We start from the raw sequence: 19,180 nt of genomic DNA, 5'->3' as shown, positions 1-19,180 counted from the left end.
AATTATATAGTACATCCTTTATATTTACATTATAAGCCATCGTAATATCACAAACGTTCCTTCCTAAGCCAGTAAGCACTATTTGCATTCTTGCTTTTCTAGCTAAATATGTATTTATATTCCTAACATACTGGTAGTGAATTGTTCCAGGGTATAGGGAACCACCCGTAACTGGAATATTCTCACATCTCCAAGGATTAGCATGTCCTCTTTCAGGCCCAAGTCCTGCCAGCACCAAGAAGCCCCCACCACTATCCCAGCATGCCCAGCCCCTTACAAAGAGGGCGTGCCTTTGTGACACAGGAAGGGTGGCCTGGGCTGGGGAAGGTTAGGGTTACCAAAGCATTCCTTCAGATCACACCAGGGGTCTTTCCCTACGGCTACCCAAGCCCTTCACTTCCCACGTAAACTGAGGGGGCAAATCCGGTAATTCCCTGTGAACCTCAGTAGTTTTGTCCTGAAATGGTCAACGAAACTGCAACTGGCAAGATCAAGGTCTTGGTGAAGAAAGGGGGTTGATGAAAGCAGAAGGGAAATAGTAAACATAGTTCTACGTGTATTTCATCGATTCTGTGCTGCGTATCTTTTCACACTTTAGCATCCCTGAAACTGGGGTGTGTCTGACATTTGTGGCCTGCAGAGAGGCATGTCCGTTGTGGTTATTACTGCTCAGACATCTGCAGCAAAACTTGCAGAACAGAATGTCACTGGCGTGGAGGAAATCCCTGGACATAATTGGGGAGCACTTGATTAAGAAGTGTGGCATCATTCCTGCTCTTAATGGCATAGATGGCATTGGTTGAACATTAATGACTCCTGCTGTGTTAGTCATCTCTTGCTGCATAACAAATAACTCCCAACACCTAGTAGCTAGAAACAACAAACAACAAACATTAGCTCACAGACTTCCCGTTGGTCAAAAACCTGGCAGCAGTCTTTCCTCAGGTTGAAGTTAAGAAGGGGTGTGGGGCTGTCGTCACCTGAATGCTTGACGGGCTGGAAGACCCACTTCAAGCTCACTTAGGTGGCAGTTGTCCAAAGGTCAGCTAGTCTGTGCCGTCGCACACTGTTGCAGCCACTCCACTTGATTCTGTTCATTAGACGCAAGTCATGTGTCCACACACACGAGGAGGGGAATCAGGCTTACCTACCTATCCAAGGGAGGAGGATCAAAGAATTTATGGACATAGTTTTAAAACCACCACTCTTGGGCAAAAACGTGATTGAAAAGTTAGTCACCAAATAGGGCTTAATTTTAGAAGGTTATCTTCCTGCCGACATAATTATAGAAAGTGAGAGGAAGCAACTACAATACAAAACCAGAGTAAGTTATACATTTAATTCTGACTTTTGAACTTGTAATTAGAAATATATGATGCTTCACCAAACACACCACACACATTTCACACATACATATGTGAATCTCACAAGTTAAAATAAAACCTAAAATAAAGCTTCAAAGACATAGTTCAGTTAAAGGTATAACCATTTACAATATTTCTGAATTGAGTTAGAATCTTTTTCCAGTGAGCTTATTGTTTGCCTTGAAATTATTTCCCTCACAGCAGTTTTGAACCTTGTCAGGTTGACCAAACACTTGGAGATCATGATGGCCTTTACACAGCACCGTGAATTGCTGATGTATTTAATTCCAACATAAAATTATACAAGCTAGGAATGATTTTACCAGCAGAAAACAGAACTTTATTATGGCTTCTACATCTCAAAAATAATACTACCAATAAAATATTTATTAAACCACATTTCATAGCAGGACAATAAATAACACAATTTGAGCCAACCTTCTAGAAAGGCATGATTCAAAGACTAATGAATGTTTGAGACAACTGCTCACATTTAACTTCCTCCTCTTCCCTGTAATTTGCTTTTGTATGATCTTTGCTCCCAGCATCTGACTTCCTGGCTCTCTGACTCTGACTTGAAACCTGTTCATCTTCATTTGGCCCAACATGATCTGAGCTTTGGCTCCTCCCTGTAACTGCATGCTTAATGCACTTCTGCCTCTTCAGGGCCAGCCCCAGGAGCAGGGCGAGGGGATCGCCAAGTGCCCCGGAAACCTAGGGATGCAAGGAGGCAGGGTGAGTGCAGAAAAGAGGAACAGCATCCTTGGTGCCTGAATCGGGCACAATAGATGCTCAATAAATATACTGACTGACTGACTGACTGAACAACAGGATCTCCAAAGGCAAGCGTGGAAACGAAAGGGGCAAATTGGATTAAGTACAGGATCCGAAGCCAAAGTAAGAAAGTGAAATGGACAAGAAGGCTGGAAGCAGAGAGCAGGATCTAGCCAGAGGTGCCTCTGAGTCTTGGCAGGACACTAAGCCAGTTTGGCTGATTTGTTTGTATCCTATCTTATTCCACAAAGAATCTGAAAAGCTAAGTGAAAGTAGCTTAGAGCTCATAAACATAGAACATCCTATTATTCTTTTCTGAACCAAGGCTAAGGGAAGTTGTCTAGAATAAGAAAACCTTTGTACACCAAATTGGACATTTTCTTTTTTGTGACTGTAATTTGGTAGGAAGCTGAACACACAGAGGTACTTTATCCCTGTAAACTTGAGTCCGTTTATGATTTCAAATACAGAAAATTATTCTCACATACATCCACAAAGTTATTGAACCACACATGAGCAACTGTTTTTTCAGTAACCCGTTTGCTTGGCTCACTCATTTGGTTGTCTGTTATCACTTTGAGGAAGGCAAACAGTAGTTGGAATTAACATTTCAAAATTAGAAAATAACTAGGATTTGAAACCTCAATGTTGCTTGGCATTAGGGAAAAATAACCACCATATAGTTTTGAGATAGAGCACCCCAAACTAGCTCATAGACAGGCAGATAGTTTGAGAAAAATACACATGGTTGGATCAAGAAATCCCGACTGAAATTTCTTTCTTCTTTCTTTTCATACATTGAAAAGTATTCTTGCCCTTTTTCCAAAGCATTTTAGCTTTAGACCAGCTGGGTAATACCCATGCCCTCCATCTTTTGGGTTAACTTATAATTAACAATACTTCTACTGAACATTATTGTCAGGGGCATGGTAGAGGTATCTTATTTGATCCTAACAGACCTGTGAGTTATTATCCCCATTGTGAGTAGGCCTCGGCCCCCCAATGCAAGGATCCCAGGGCCTACAGGTGCTCTCTACCTCCACCTCTTCCCTCTCTCCCGCTGACCTCCCTGTTGGTCCCTCTCCAGCCGTGGGCAAACTACGGCCCGCGGGCCAGATCCGGCTGTTCTATCCGGTTCTCTTGCTCTCCCCTCCGCTCCTTTACTTTGAATTTATATTAGTTCACACAAACACTCCATCCATGCTTTTGTTCCGGCCCTCCGGTCCAGTTTAAGAACCCATTGTGGCCCTCGAGTCAAAAAGTTTGCCCACTCCTGCCTAGACTGTTGTGCTGCCGCCATGGTCTAGCCTTGGGCTCCTCCCTTTTGCTGGATTCCTCTTTCCCCAGCTTCCCCTTGGACCCTGATTTGCAGTGCTTGCTCCTCATTTCAGGGTTGGCTCAGACATCACTGCGGGAGGCTTTCCTGAGCACGCCCACCACCTTTGTCCTACCTGCTCCCTTTGAACTCTGAGGGCAGGGATAGGGACTTTTGTCTTATTCTTAGTCTCTGTCTGACACCTTGTACAAAGTACACAATATTTGCTCAACGAGTGGAAATGCAAACTACCAACCCACCTAGTCATTGCTATCGTTAAGTCCTGTAGCAAACCAATGTCCAGAAATAGGAGGGCTACATAGAAATGTAGTTTTATGAAGACTATTGGTACAAGTCTTCATACAGAATTGGTCATAGACCATGTGTGCACATTTAGGCCTAGCTGTTTGTTTTAAGCTTTTTCAGCAGCTTTAAAAACAAGATAGTTTTATTTTGAAGTTAGAACTTCTTAATCCAATTCAAATGTTATGTTGATATATATCTAAAATGTGATACATGGCATATATATTATCTATATGTGTACTTAATTCTATTAAAATATAGGGAACAAAAATCCCTGTTATGCTCCCATTGAACAAAATTTTAAACAGTGCCACAGTTATGCACTGGGGGAAACACAGCTATTTGTTTCCTTGAAAAAAATTATTCTGGTAAAATATTTTGTTTCTATGGAACATTTCAAATATAGACTCATGTGAAAATTTTGTTTGACAGCCACCCAATTTTCCTGGGGAAAGTACAATGTACCGTGATTTTTTTTTTATACATAAAAATTTGGAGTATATATTAATATTCTGAAATCTAGTAATCTCATTAATTGGAACATTTTTTACTTCCAGGAAAAATTATCCTAGCATTTGACAAACTATTACCTCAGACAAAAATAGTTTTACAAGATTTTCCTCCCTCTCTTCTTCTTTCTTAAGTTCCTTGGCACTTGAGATACTCTTAGGTATCCAAAAATTAAACTATTTCATTGCCAACTGATACCAACAGGAACACAGCCTAAGGCCTATACCAATTAGCAAATATTAAAAAAAAAGGAAGTATATGCCTTAGAAATCCTGCTATGCAATTACAAGTTAGCTGTGTGTATGTCAAACAGGTATTACTCCTTGAACAGTAAATACGTGATTCAGATGTTTTGAATAATGTATTTCATGTTTCTTACATCTTAAGTTTCTTCACCCCTTTAAGCATCTGAACTTTTAAATACAAATAGCAAACAAGCTATACTTTTTTCCTATTTCTTCAAGTTATCTTTGTTGCAGGTAATAGTTTGTCAAATGCTAGGATAATTATGAATGGCATTCTAAACCACACCATATTATATTAGTGTTGCTCTTAGCACAGCTTTGACATTCCTTCTCCCAATAGTTTTATGTCAATAATCTTCTATATATATATAAAAGCCTAAGCGACCATTACAACAAAATGACTGGTTGCTATGACGTGCACCAACCAGCAGGGGGCAGACACTCAATGCAGGAGCTGCCCCCAACCTGCAGGCCCCAATCGCCAATGGGGTCTGCTGACCAACCTGCCGGTTCTTCCCCCCAGCCAGCAGGCCCTGATCGCTCACTCGGGGCTGGTCCTGGGCTGGGACGGGGAAGCGGGTGTGGGTGGTAGCAGATGCAGGCAGCAAGGGAAGGAGTAGGTGGGGAGGCAGGGAACCTGATCAGCCCTGATTGCTGGCCAGGCCTAGGGACCCCACCCATGCACACATTTCATGCTCCAGGCCTCTAGTCTATAAAACAAAAAGCATCACTCTTTCAGTTTTGTTCATGGTTATGTGGTTCCCAGAATTCCAAGAATCAAACTGGCTTTACTAAATAAAAAACAAAACAGCATGGCCAGCGTGGCTCAGTGGTTGAGCGTTGACCTGTGAACCAGAAGGTCACGGTTCGATTCCGATGCCTGGTCAGGGCACATGCCTGAGTTGTGGGCTCCATCCCCAGTGTGGGGCATGCAGGAGGCAGCCAATCAATGATTCTCTCTCATCATTGATGTTTCTCTCTCTCTCTTACTCTCTAAAATCAAAATATATATTAAAAAAAAACAAACACAAAATGTTAAAACTTTCTAATTGCATTATCTCTCCTTTTATATAAGATCATCCCGATGCTTCCAAATGTACATTTTTTTCAGGTATACAACTTCAGTTTTCACACATCTTTAAAAAACTTACTGCTTCTTGGCTGAGTACCATACTCTTAACTGTTTCTTAGTCATCTATGAACACATACTACACCAAGTTGTGATATAACCATGTCTTTATCTTAGGGCTTTGCTGTGCAAAGCGATCTACCCACTCACCATACAGCCCCCACTGATTACTAGAGATTTCACGACTTGGGTGTCTTCCTCAGTGTACTTCCCCTGCTGCCTGACATGCCTTACCCCTCACTTGGCTGTATCTAACCTGGCCTGGGCTTGGAAGCCCGATTTCACCGAAGTTGTTACAATAACAGTTATGTCAGTAAGGTTCTTCATGAGATTTGCAGGACCCTCCCAGGAGGAAAAGAACAGCTTTTGCATACAGATTTTTGTAGCATTATCTGTGGCTTACCTTGCTTCTTAGTGTGTGATCCTAAATTATGTTTTAATTAGTTTTCATTTTTAGCACTTCCTACAATTTCCTAACATTCATTGCTCAAAAGTATTTAAGTTAAAAAGTGCCCTTAAATCACATTTTAATTTCCATAAATGTCTACAGCAATGGTTACAAATTAGCATGAAATCTGAACTGGTGCTCTCTGGCAGTCTGTTCAGAGAAATGGGAACCAGTTCTTAATATCAGGAATTATGAAGAGTTGCCAATACGTTTTCTAGTGAGAAGCATTTTCTTTCCAGTGTTCATTGTGATAAGAAGGTTGATAGTTCAAAGAATTTATTGCTGCTTTACAGTATACATTATTAAATGAAGAAACATGTTAAACTCAAGGGAATTTTTATAGGTTACTTGCAATTGTTATTGCAGGCAACAACTTGTACATGATTTTATTTCCAAATCCACAAAAAACAAAATTTATACAAATCAGCACTGTAAAAATGTCAATTACAGCCCCAGAGGCTTTGCTGGCAGAATAATTGTCTAAATCCTAGGATATGGGAAACAGGATTTTTTTCTGAAGTCATCTTTTTTTTTCCATTTTCTTTTTTTTTTTACAAAAAAAATTTACAAGTGAAATGTTACTACAAAACTTTTTATAAGGAATTTTTGCAAAACATTTACATTTTACCATCAACTATTTCTGTTTTAAAATCATTATGTAGATTTAATACCCTATGCTGCACATCAATTTATGTGGGATGACAACTTAGTGACATGCATAAAAAAAAAAACACCACAAGGCATTAAAATGAAGACTTAAATACAAATATTGTTGCAATAAAACAGTTATAAAATTGAAAAATAGGACCTAAACATCATGCTTATCTAAGTTTGACAAATTAACTTTTTCTCCTAGATTACACACTTTTATTACTGCTCTCATGAGAGTGTGATAAATAATGACTTAACATCAAGTCCTAATGTAATCAGCAACACATACACAAACCTAACCAAAGAAAGTATATCTTAAGAAAAAACTATTCTAACACTGGAGTTCTACCATGATAAATACATAGTTTTGCACTGATAATTACAATAAAGAAAAGTATTATAACAGTGGCAAAGGGAATGAACAGTGAAATGTCATTAAACAAGACTCTACTGCACATCTGTGCCCTATTACTTATAACAGCTATATCCCACTGAGTCAAATAAAGGACACTGAAATTTACGATTCTTATAAGAGAAAAGTGGATTCAGAATGGTATGCAGAAAAGCCTGTCAAAATATTTCTAATTTCAGTGGTGAAATGTGCACCTGCTAACACAAATTAATATATTTTATATGCTATAAAGCTATCCAGACTCAGTTTGTTAAATTTATAATAGGCCTCATTGTTGATTAAAAAATAACTTCCATTTCTGAAGAGCATACATAGGTATGTATTAAAACTGGTTCATGGAATAATGGTGCAGAGAGCTCATACTTGGTATTATCAACAAAAAGTGTCACTCTGAGAAAACATGATTCAAACATTAAGAAAGTTTCTTTGCATAAAAAAAATTATAGCACTGATTGTGTAGCATAATGATAAAATATATATTTGATGTTTCAGCTCCTATATAATAAAATTAAAATTAACACTACCAAATGCTCCTCTGTACCAAACGAAACAAACTGATTCTGATGTTTTAAAGCCAGATACATCAGCTGTTTAAGAGTACATTAAATAAAATATACAAAACAATTTACAAAATCCAACTAAAATTTAAAGACTTTGTTACAAGTCTACAAAAGCTTTAAGAAACTTGAAATTTATAACCACAGTGTAAAATTTTTTCCTTTAATCTCAAAGCTTTTTTATACAAACTGAAAGCACAAAAGACCTTCAGTTTTATATAACGCTACAAAGGGCTGGCCTAAAGTGTACATAGTGTAAACAGTGATCATTACAGTATTTCTCCTTCATCAAAAATACAAGAAATATCACAATTTTGGAAGATAATTCGCATGAGTAGTACTTTTCCTGAAATAATAGGGAATGCACAAGAAAACATGTACCTATATTCAAACAGTCCCTAAAATGATGATGTTAATAAACCAAGCAGTTAAAAACTTTAGTTTTTAAATGGTCAATTCCAATTACATTATGATTCTGTGTAAATACATTTTTAAAATAGCAAATATCTCACTAATATTTAAGCTATTGATATAATCCAAATATTTTTCATATGAAACTTTTGGCCATCTTTCCTATAAAACCCTTGCATAAACAACAAAATACATTTTTTCTTTAGTCACTTACATAACTAAAAATGGTTCCAATTTTTAAAAAATAATTTTTGCTTCATAATATCACACCTGTTACATATTTGTTAGGCTGCCTTTTTAGGGACAATTCAGTTACTGACATAACATAAAAACATTACTGTGTTATAAATTCTTAATCAGCCTTCTAACACAGTAGTATATATAAAATAGGATTGGCAAATTTTTAGTAGAGAGGAAAACGGAAATTATAATGTAGTTACAAGATAATTTTCTGCTGGACTTAAAAAATTTTTTTGATAACTCTTTCTTTGGCTACCAAGTCAAAGCATAAAGAATTTTGCACACTGTCAACATAACTCATATTTACAGAATATGAAACTACAGACTGACTGATACTCTATGCAAATATTTCCTATATAAACATTTAAAATGAATTTTGTGGTACAACCCAGGGTTAGGAATATAATCAATCCTAACTTCAAAACCTTATATATTGTTGTCTCATTTTTTCTGAAGCAATTATGAATTTTGTTTCAATCATTTGTCACCCCCAGTATTTTCCTAAGATTTTAATCTAAAGTTTAACGTATAGTTTAGCTCTAAGTTCCTCTTGTATCTCCAAATGGAGAAAGTAATTAAACTTCACTGATTGTCTGCATACACACTACTATAATGTAGTGGTAATAAAGATCTGAGATGCATCTCAGATTACTTTTTTGGAACTTTCCTAATTCAACTGTTGAAGAATTTCTAACATTTAGAAAAGACGGCCAAAACTATTTTCAGTTGATTTTCCAAAAAATCAAACTAAGAAAATAAAGTATTGTCCCTACCGTCAGTTAACTACTTTGTTTTCCGTGCTATAGGAAAAAAAAAAAAAAAAAGGATCCATATAAATTATTAGTGACTGGAAAGTATTTCAAAGAAAACAAATCCAATTAAGGTCCAGCCTGCAAACTATTAAGGTCTGTCTTTCTAAACATGTTAACACATGATGTTAAAAAAGGGGAAGTTTCAGTTTAAACATTATGTGACACATTTCCAAATAACTACAACTTATAGTGTGGAGGAAATACTTTTCTGTTTCCAGTACATCCATTTGATTTTTGTATTTTTAAAATTCAACACTTCACATGTTGACCCCAAATCTTGGAATACTTAAGAAAACCAAGAATGAAAACATGATTTCCTACTCTGTAATCCACTTGACCAGCCCATTTCCAGATTTTCAAAGGTGTGTAAACTTAAGTGCAGCACTAGAGGTCTCTGTTATAAGTAGCTTTTCAGAATTCTTCCATGTTGGCCGAAACATTGGGAGTTGCTGGGTTTGAATCTTGAGAAATGGCTGCAACTGTGACAATTCTTGGGGAGCCAAGCACCTCTGTAACAGATGAGTCCAGTTCTCCCGAGGTAACAATGGCAAGAGCTGTCCCACCACCTTTCTTATTCTGATGCGTTTTGACATGTTTGGAGAGGTGATCACTCCGCATAAACCTTTTAGAACATTCTGGGCATTCAAATCTCTTTTCACCTAAACAGAAAAATAGCAAAGAAATAGTAATTCATTTTATTCAAATAAAATTATAATGTTAAATAATTTCTCTTCTGATCACACTACACTTGTGTTTAACTTTTGGCTAGTTGCAAAATACTTTGTTTTTATTTTAAAATATGATCAAACAAGCAATGCAACACAATACAGGAGGAACAGCATGTGACTGGGAATAAAAGACACAAGATAAAGTCCTAGTTTTGCTAAGAACTGGAAGAAAAAGCTGAGCAAATAAAGTAACTCCCCTGGGCTTCAGTTGCCCCATCTATGAAACATGAGGGTTTCTAACAGATGATGTCAAAAATCTCTTCCAGGTATCATAATATATAAAGTTCAAGGCATGTCTACTCTTCCTTAAAACTACTGTCTGGGTTTTGGTTATAATGCTGAAAAGCATGAAAATACCTTAGAACTATTTCAAATAAAATCACTTAATAATTTAACGGTGTATTGAGTTTCCTCAAAAGGCAAAAATGAGTTAGGCAAATACTCAATTTAAACTAACAGAGTTTTTAGGTTTCCAAAGAATCAGACTGTCAGATTCTGGCACACAGAGTGACCCTTAAATAAGCTCTCTTTAACATGTAAGACAGTTCTACTGGAACTATCCGCATCTGTATTCTGGAATAAAAACTAACTTGCCCTGGCCAGTGTTCTCAATGGTTAGAGCCTCAGGTCATGAGTTTGATTCCCAGTCAAGGGCACCTACCTGGGTTGCAGGTTTAATCCCAAACCCCAGTCAGGGCACATGAGGGAGGCAACCAATTGATGTGTCTCTCTCACATCAATGTTTCTCTCTCCTTCCACTCTTATCTAAAATCAATGGAAAAATATCCTCAGGTGAGGATTAACAAAACCCCTCTCCCCCACACATAAGAAACACAACTAAATGTTACCAAAAGAAAAAAACCCATTTCAATTTTGTGCATAATAGATGAGGCACATAAGAAATTGATTAATTGGTATACTGTACTGCTCATGATGGATCAACTACTATCTTCTGTCCTTCCTTCTAAAATTGTTACTTAAGGCCCTAGCTGGTTTGGCTCAGTGGATAGAGCATCGGACTGCTGACTGAAGGGTCCTGGGGTTTGATTCCAGTCAAGGGCACATGCCTGGGTTGCAGGCTTGATCCCCAGTAGGGGGCGTACAAGAAGCAGCCAATCAATGATTCTCTTTCATCACTGATGTTTCTATCTTTCCCTCTCCCTTCCTCTCTCTGAAATATATATATATACATATATACATATATGTGTGTGTGTGTGTGTGTATATAGATATTAAAAAATAAGGGAATGAAAGTTCTCAGTCTGACAGTGGAACTTTGATAATAAAGTTCAGTTCAGCTGACTCCTTTTCTTGGCCCTAGTTTTGAATAACCACTAGAAAATCCATAGGTTCAAGTTTGTCCATGTCAGATATTTTCCCCTCTTCTTTATGAGTTTGTTTTTTTAAAAAATTGCATTTGCAGTATCTTATTGAACTTTTCTTTCTCTTTCAGTCTTGAAAAATTAAATATAAGGATAAATAAATGATTTATATAAAATTCTCAGAGATTAAAAATAAAAGCGGTTAAGCTTTAGGGTAAAGTCAATTGCACTGACGAATGCTGACATCTAAGCAAAGATGAAAAACAAGTAAATGAGTATTTACTTTTAGGATCAATTTTGAACTCCTTTACCTTTCAAGTTTCTCATTTGCTTTCAAAAGAAAAATCCTGTGTACAAATTTTAAAGCTGAAAATAAATCTTAAAGGTATTGTTTTACATTTTCATTTTATTGATTTGTAAGTTAAGGCTCCAGAAATTAATTTTCATGGGAATCATACAACTTATTAATATCAGAGCAGGATTCAAGGCACAATTTCTAGTTTGAGCTTTCTATGCTACATGACCAGAGTGCAACTAGAGACTGCTGTTCTTTTATAGCAACAATGGCCAAGCACAACCAGAAAACTCAGATGGCATGATATCATTCAGTAAGCACTAAGTCAACTGGGTGATCAATCAACACAGTGGCTGTTTAATAAGTATTTGTTAGCTGTGATGCTTATAAATTCAGTCATTTTTCAACAAATATTTGTAGAACACTTGCGATGTGCCAGGCACTGATGAAACAAAAATGAACAAGTGAAAATCTCTGACTTTCAGAAGCTTCCGTGACCTTGAGATAGTCATTTGAAACCATGTGGAGCTCTATGGCTAAGCTTCAATTAAGACAGAAATCCCCACCTACTCCATGGCAAACTGTAAGATAGATAGGAAATGATGGTGACATGGTTTGTGTGGGAACTTTCAGGGCTGTCTATTCCTAAGTGATGTGGGTGTTCAATTAATTTCAAGTAATGAAATTTGACCAGAATCTCAAAATAAGTAAGTTATGTTGTACAACTAAACTATCATTAAAGAAATGACATTTTTATTATCTTTTTCCACAGAAGTGTTTTCTCTATGGTGTCAGACAATTTCTAAATTTCCTACCCTTAGCAAACATTATGTTAAGGAGGTACAGAGTTCTTGTACTAATTACGCATACTGCAATATATTTTAAATTATTTAATAATTATTCTTAGTAGGTTAATATTTTTGGTAATTAATGTAATTACTTATAGAAACTATTGATATTAGTTTACTTAGGCAGAATGGCCCCCCAAATATGTCCATGCCCTAATTCCTAGAACTTGTGAGTATATTTTATTATACGGCAACTGAAGTTTACAGAGGTTAACAGGGGAAGATTATTCTCAAATACCTAAGTGGGCCCATTCTAATCACATGGCTCTTAAAAGCTGAGAGACCTTTCTTTAGCTGGAGTCAGAGAGATGTAGCAGGAGAAATCAGACAGATTAGGAGCTGAGAGGGACTGGACCTGCTGTTGGTGGAGGGGGGAGCCATATGAAAGTATAAGAAGGGCCCTAAACGGTTTGGCTCAGTGGATAGAGCGTTGGCCTGCGGACTGAAGGGTCCCAGGTTCGATTCCGGTCAAGGGCATGTAGCCTGGTTGTGGGCACATACCCAGTAGGGAGTGTGCAGGAGGCAGCTGATCGATGTTTCTCTCTCATCGATGTTTCTAACTCTCTATCCTCTCCCTTCCTCTCTGTAAAAAATCAATAAAATATATATATATTAGCCAAAACCGGTTTGGCTCAGTGGATAGAGCGTCAGCCTGCGGACTGAAGGGTCACAGGTTCGATTCCGGTCAGGGGCATGTAACTTGGTTGCGGGCACATCCCCAGTAGGAGGTGTGCAGGAGGCAGCTGATCGATGTTTCTCTCTCATCGATGTTTCTAACTATCTATCCCTCTTCCTTCCTCTCTATTAAAAATCAATAAAATATATTTAAAAAAAAATATATATATATATATATTAAAAAAAAAGAAAAGTATAAGAAGGAATGTTAGCAGCCTCCAGAACAAACCCACCAGCCCCCCGCTGACAGCCAGCAAGGAAACAGGGACCCCCATCCTACAACAACAAAAGCTGAATTTGCCTGATAGTGTGAATGATTTTGGAAACAAATTCTTCCCCTGAGCCTTCTTTAAGGAGCACATCCCAGCTGACACCTTGATTTTGACTGTGAGATGCTAGCTAAGCAGACACAGGCAGAACTTACTCGAACTTCCGACATAAAGAAACTGATACAATAAATGTGTGTAGTTTTAGGCTATTAAATTTGCAGTATTTTGTTATAGCAACAACAGAAAACTGATAGTTATATAAAATATAACTAGTAAGTTATATAAAATATAACTTGAAAAATTAAATTTTAGCTGACATTTAGTTCAAGATCTGTGAAAAATCTTCATTACAAAAACACAAAGCATGTGAGGGACAAATTCAAAATTTTGTTTCTCTAAGACAGCAGTTTGCAACTGGTATTTCATGGCACACTATTTAGTCAGGGGCACTGATCTCTTTTTTCATATATATATATATATATATATATATATATATATATATATATATTTTTTTTTTTTTTTTTTTTTTAAAGACAACAGCCAACACAGTAGCCATCCAGCATGAAAAAAATCCAAATTATACCTTTTTTTTTTTGGTCAGATTGGCAGAAAATATATTTTTTGGTGTGCTGCATTATTTTATTTTATTTTTTTATTTTTATTTTTTTAATATATTTTACTGATTTTTTTACAGAGAGGAAGGGAGAGGGATAGAGAGTTAGAAACATCGATGAGAGAGAGAAACATCGATCAGCTGCCTCCTGCACACCCCCTGTTGGGGACATGCCCGCAACCCAGGTACATGCCCTTGACCGGAATCGAACCTGGGACCTTTCAGTCCGCAGGCTGACGCTCTATCCACTGAGCCAAACTGGTTTCGGCATGCTGCATAATTTTAGTAATTAGTTTATCTGTGCCATGAGATGAAAAGGGTTGAAAAATGCTTCTCTAAGAAAATCTCAAAAACATAATCCTAACAATTTTGGTTTAATAAACTGACTTCAGAAAACACATTTGTTTCTTTGCCTAGATTACTAAGAGAATGCCATGCTGTATTGCATGATCATTAAAATATAGTAGAGTCTTTTAAGATAATTTAAGTAGAAAATTCATATTTAGAAACATTAGATGATTTCTTAACATGATATCTTAACAGTACTTTTTCTCAGAAAACATTTGCTTAGTTTTCTAATGGAATTGTAGATTTGAGGGATGAATGAAATAAATCAGATCTTTTAAGCCTTATTCACTGGAAGTTAACCATTAAGAGACAATTATAGCTGTCACAGTTCTGCCTATAACCTGGTTTTTAAAATGTTACCCTCAAACCTAAGCTAATACAATGTATAAAACATTTTATGAATTATTAATGTTATTTCTAAATTTGTCTTTTAATAACATACTTCCATATTTATATATTAAAATTAATTTCAGGGGCAAACTAGGGAACTGTATTAGTTTCCTGGGGCTTCTGTAAGAAAATACCACAAACTGGGTGGCTTAAAACAATAGATATTTATTCTCTCACAGTTCTCTCTTTTGGAGGTAGATGTCCAAAGTCAAGGTATCAATCAGTAGGCAGTGTTCCCATCAGAGGCTCTAGAGAAGCATCCTTTGCTTGCTTCATCCTAGCCTTCTGGTAATGTCTGGCAATCCTTGGCACTCATTGGTTTGAAGCTGCATCTCTCCATTCATTGACTTGAAGCTGCATCTCTCCAATCTGCCTCTGTCTTCACACAGCCTTTCCCTGTATCTCTGTGTCTTCCCCCTTTTTATATGGTCATCAGTCATTGGCTTGAAGGCTCATTAGGTCCTAAAATCTAGGCATAGTATCACTTCATCTTTCCAAATAAAGCCACATTCCGATACCAGGGTTAAGACTTTTACAGAAATCATTTTTTTATTTGTTCTAAGAAACCATTATTCAAACTAAGAGACTTGAAGTCCCTGGATTCCTCCAACCCTCCCCTCCAATATCTCAACCCACCAGTCCCTACTGAATACTCTTACTTACCCAGCCTAGAATATCTAAACTAATCTTCTCATGAGTACACTCTACTCTATTATTACCTGTGGTAAAAGTAAATTAAAAGGGGAAGGGATGATCATTTGAGTGAAGTAATGTGGCTTAAATTTTCTTGAAGTAAATAACTAAGAGTAGGTGAGGCTGAGTGGAAGTTACAAAGGAAATAAGACTTAAGAAGTTTTAGGTAATTACTAAAGCTGACAAAAAAGAGTAAGATTAATAGACTGTTCTGAGAGACTGGTTGAAATATAAGTCCATGAATTTATAGGAACATTAATTTGCATAATGAGTAATTTTTTTATTTCCTCCTTCAGCAATGATCTAGCGGCTAGATTCTAGCCAAATATAGAAGCCCTTTTGTCATTTCATTATTAATGTCTTTTTAAAAAGCTATCTTACCTATAGATGATAGTTAAAAGCTAATAGTTTTAACTATTAACTATCATCTATAAGACCAAATCAAGATCCAGACTTCTCAACTCAATTGTGAACCTGACATCTCCTAAATATGCCATAGGCAGCATCATTCAATATAACATAAACAGAACTTATCAACTCTTTCTAATCCATATAATTCTTCAGAAATAAAGAGGAAAACAAAATCCAAAGGCATGAAAGAGGTAATGCCAATAAAGATGATGACCTCCAAATATTCACTCCTCTATGAAAAGAATCACAAAACTAAACAAAACTATCAAAACCAACCCCTTCTGACTCTGGAAATTAAATAAGGTTTGCAATAACTCAGGGAGTGTTTTTTAAAGGAAAATGGCTGAATCTTGCTTGACTAGAACAGAAAGCTTTGTGGTGTTTTAATTTGCGTAACTCTATTTTCTACTCCCCAGCAGCTTGGGAGCCACCAGAGGGAACAGAACAGAACGTAGCTCCTTCAAATTCTCACTCCCAAAGAATGATCATTACCTGATCCGCCTGGTGGTTCTTTGGAAGACCCCACGTAAAAGACTTGCATTTAACTGACTTGGAGGTAGCCCAATGTGAAAGTTCTTATTCAGGGTAGAGACAGGCATGTGTTTGTTTAAACCAGTTACAGGCAAATGTTTTTAACTTCATGATGACAGAGGCAATGAATAATATTTAGGACACGCAATAAATAAACTAAACAACAAGCTTAAAAGCAAAAGCTGGGAGATAAGGTATTCATAGGAGTACTGAAAAGTTCTGACATATTCCCTGGAATCTAGAAGGCTACATACATGCTTAGGGCAGCATAGGCCCAAAAAGACCAAACTTTCACCTGTGCCTAACCTTTGAGGCTCTGCATAAGCCAGTGGTTCTCAACCTTTCTGATGCCGCGACCCTTTAATACAGTTCCTCATGTTGTGGTGACCCCCAACCATAAAATTATTTTCGTTGCTACTTTGTAACTGTAATTTTGCTACTGTTATGAATCGTAATGTAAATATCTGTGTTTTCCGATGGTCTTAGGCTCTACAGCAGCGGTTCTTAACCTGTGGGTCGCAACCCAACCCACAGGTTGAGAACTGCTAGCAGGGTCGCCTAAGACCATCGGAAAACACAGATATTTACATTACGATTCATAACAGTAGCAAAATTACAGTTACGAAGTAGCAACGAAAATCATTTTATGGTTGGGGGTCACCACAACATGAGGAACTGTATTAAAGGGTCGCGGCATCAGAAAGGTTGAGAACCACTGGCATAAGCAGAAAGTGAACACTAAGACAGAGTTGTCAACTGTCTGGTTGAGGGCTAAATGGTGCCCCAACATTCACACAGAGCCCCACAGCAACGAAAATATTTATTGGTCTCAGGTATTTAAAGAAAGAGTATTTGAAGAAATGATATTTAAAAACTTATGAAATTTGATGAAAAACACTAACATACACATCCAAGAAGTTCTATCACCTCCAAGTAGATTAAATGCAAAGAGATTCATAGGGAGACACATAATAATAAAAATGTTTAAAGTAAAACACAAAGAGAGAATCTAGAGAGATTCTCTAGAGAAGTGACATCACCTACAAGGGATTATGGATAAGAATAACTGCTGATTTTTCATCATAGATCATGGAAGCCAGAAACCGGTGGGATAATATATTCAAAGAGATTGAAGGAAAAAACCTGTCAACTAAGAATTCTATATACAGCAAAAACTATCTTTCAGAAATAAGAAATTAAGATATTCCCAGTTGAATAAAAACAAAAACATTTCCCACAGCAGACTGCATCTATAAGAAATACCAAAAAGAATCCTTCAGGCTAAAACAAAAAGGTGATGGTAACTTAAATCCATATGAAGAAATAAAGAACACCAAGTAAGGTAGTCTATAGTTAAACATGAAAGTCAGTATAAATGAATTTCTGATTTATAACTCATTTGGTCTCCTATCTGGTTTAAAACACAACTGTACAAAGCAATCATTATAACCTTGTGTTGATGGGTACACAATGTACAAAGATGTAACTGGTGAAAGTAACAGCAGATGGAAAGGTAGAGCTATATAAGAAAAAAATTTGTGTATACTATTGAAATAAAATTGGTATTAATCCAAACTAAACTGTTATAAAGTGTAAATTATAATCCCCAAGGCAGGCAACCACTAAGAAACTAAAGATGGAGCTATTATTCTGGATAATTGAGTCAATTTTCTGAATGGTAAGAAAACAAAAACTAATAAAAAATCACCAATAATCTTAATTCAACTCTGTTTTCATCTACTTAGATACCAAAAAACAAACAAACAAAAAAAGCCACAGAGAATTGGAATTCATCTTGCTAAAATAAAATATAAGCAAATGAAATAAATTCCAGATCATATAATTATGCTGATGAAGTTGACGAAAGGTAGAATATGAGTTAAAAATTTTTAAACATCTTCCATATAACTGTTGAAGTGAATTCTATTTAATGTCCATTATTTCCAATATGATAGCTAATTATCATTAAAATTTTCATGTAAGCACTGAAAAAATAAGTAGGAAATACAAGTCCAAAAAGAAACCAACTAACCTGTATGGGTTCTTCTATGTCTCTGAAGCTCATCACTCCTTGTGAATCTTTTACCACAAAACATCCAGTTGCACACAAAAGGCCTTTCTCCAGTATGCCAGCGAAGATGTGCTCGTAAGTGAGATGTTTTGCCATAAACTTTTCCACATCCTTCAATATGACAGATGTGCTGTTTCTTTTTTCCGGGTTCATTACTGCCTCTAACAGAAACAAAAACCAAACATAATTACACTCCCAAACACCAAGCTTATAATTATGGAAAAGTAAAAGGGAATCAAAGTAATTAAATCATGCTTTGCTGCTCTAGCCTGTTTGGCTCAGCGGATAGAGCATCAGCTTGTGGACTGAAGGGTCCCAGGTTCAATTCTGATCAAGGGCATGTAACCCAGTTGCAGGCTCAATCCCCAAGGTACTCCCTTCTTCTTCCACCCAATCCCAACTCCTGAGATTGCCTTGGATAGGACAAGATGAAAACATTGGGGTTTAGATCGCCCTTGACCCAACTCACCTGTAGTTCCTAAATCAGAAGTCCCAAGCCATGAGATGCAAGCCAAGAAAACCTGACGTTACTGATGCCCCCCTGCCAACAAGCACTCAGCTCCTAGAGCAAGGATGCCACTGAGAGAAAGGTGCCACTGTCTCAACCCCCACCATGACACAAAGATTTTGGCCAGAGGGAAAGCATACCATAAAAAGAGAGCTCCAAATACCCCCACCCCTGCCCCAAATTGACTTCATTTGCAGCAGAGTGTGGAGAAGTTTGAGTCTCGAGGAGTTCTTAAAAGCAATGGAGATTATTGCAAAAGGCAACTGGGAACAGACTAATAGATTCATTGGAGAACTAGGATGAACTGT

General features: G+C 36.9%; 1 protein-coding gene across 2 annotated transcripts in view; it reads right to left on the bottom strand.

Moving 5' to 3' along the window:
- Nucleotides 1-6,419: 6,419 nt before the first annotated feature.
- Nucleotides 6,420-19,180, bottom strand: part of SP4 (Sp4 transcription factor) — a 60,765-nt gene continuing 48,004 nt past the window's right edge. For both annotated transcript variants that reach the window (XM_080663569.1, XM_080663570.1), the window contains exons 5-6: nt 18,326-18,525; nt 6,420-9,830 (exon numbers count right to left, since the gene is read on the bottom strand). In XM_080663569.1, the coding sequence (XP_080519695.1) occupies nt 9,583-9,830; nt 18,326-18,525 (448 nt within the window). In that variant the 3' untranslated portion in view covers nt 6,420-9,582. The remainder of the gene's footprint in view (nt 9,831-18,325; nt 18,526-19,180) is intronic.

This window comes from Plecotus auritus (assembly GCF_963455305.1).
Source record: "Plecotus auritus genome assembly, chromosome: 4".
Lineage (NCBI taxonomy): Eukaryota > Metazoa > Chordata > Mammalia > Chiroptera > Vespertilionidae > Plecotus > Plecotus auritus.
Note: the sequence above shows the minus strand (reverse complement) of the source record. Positions and strands in the feature narration are given on the sequence as shown.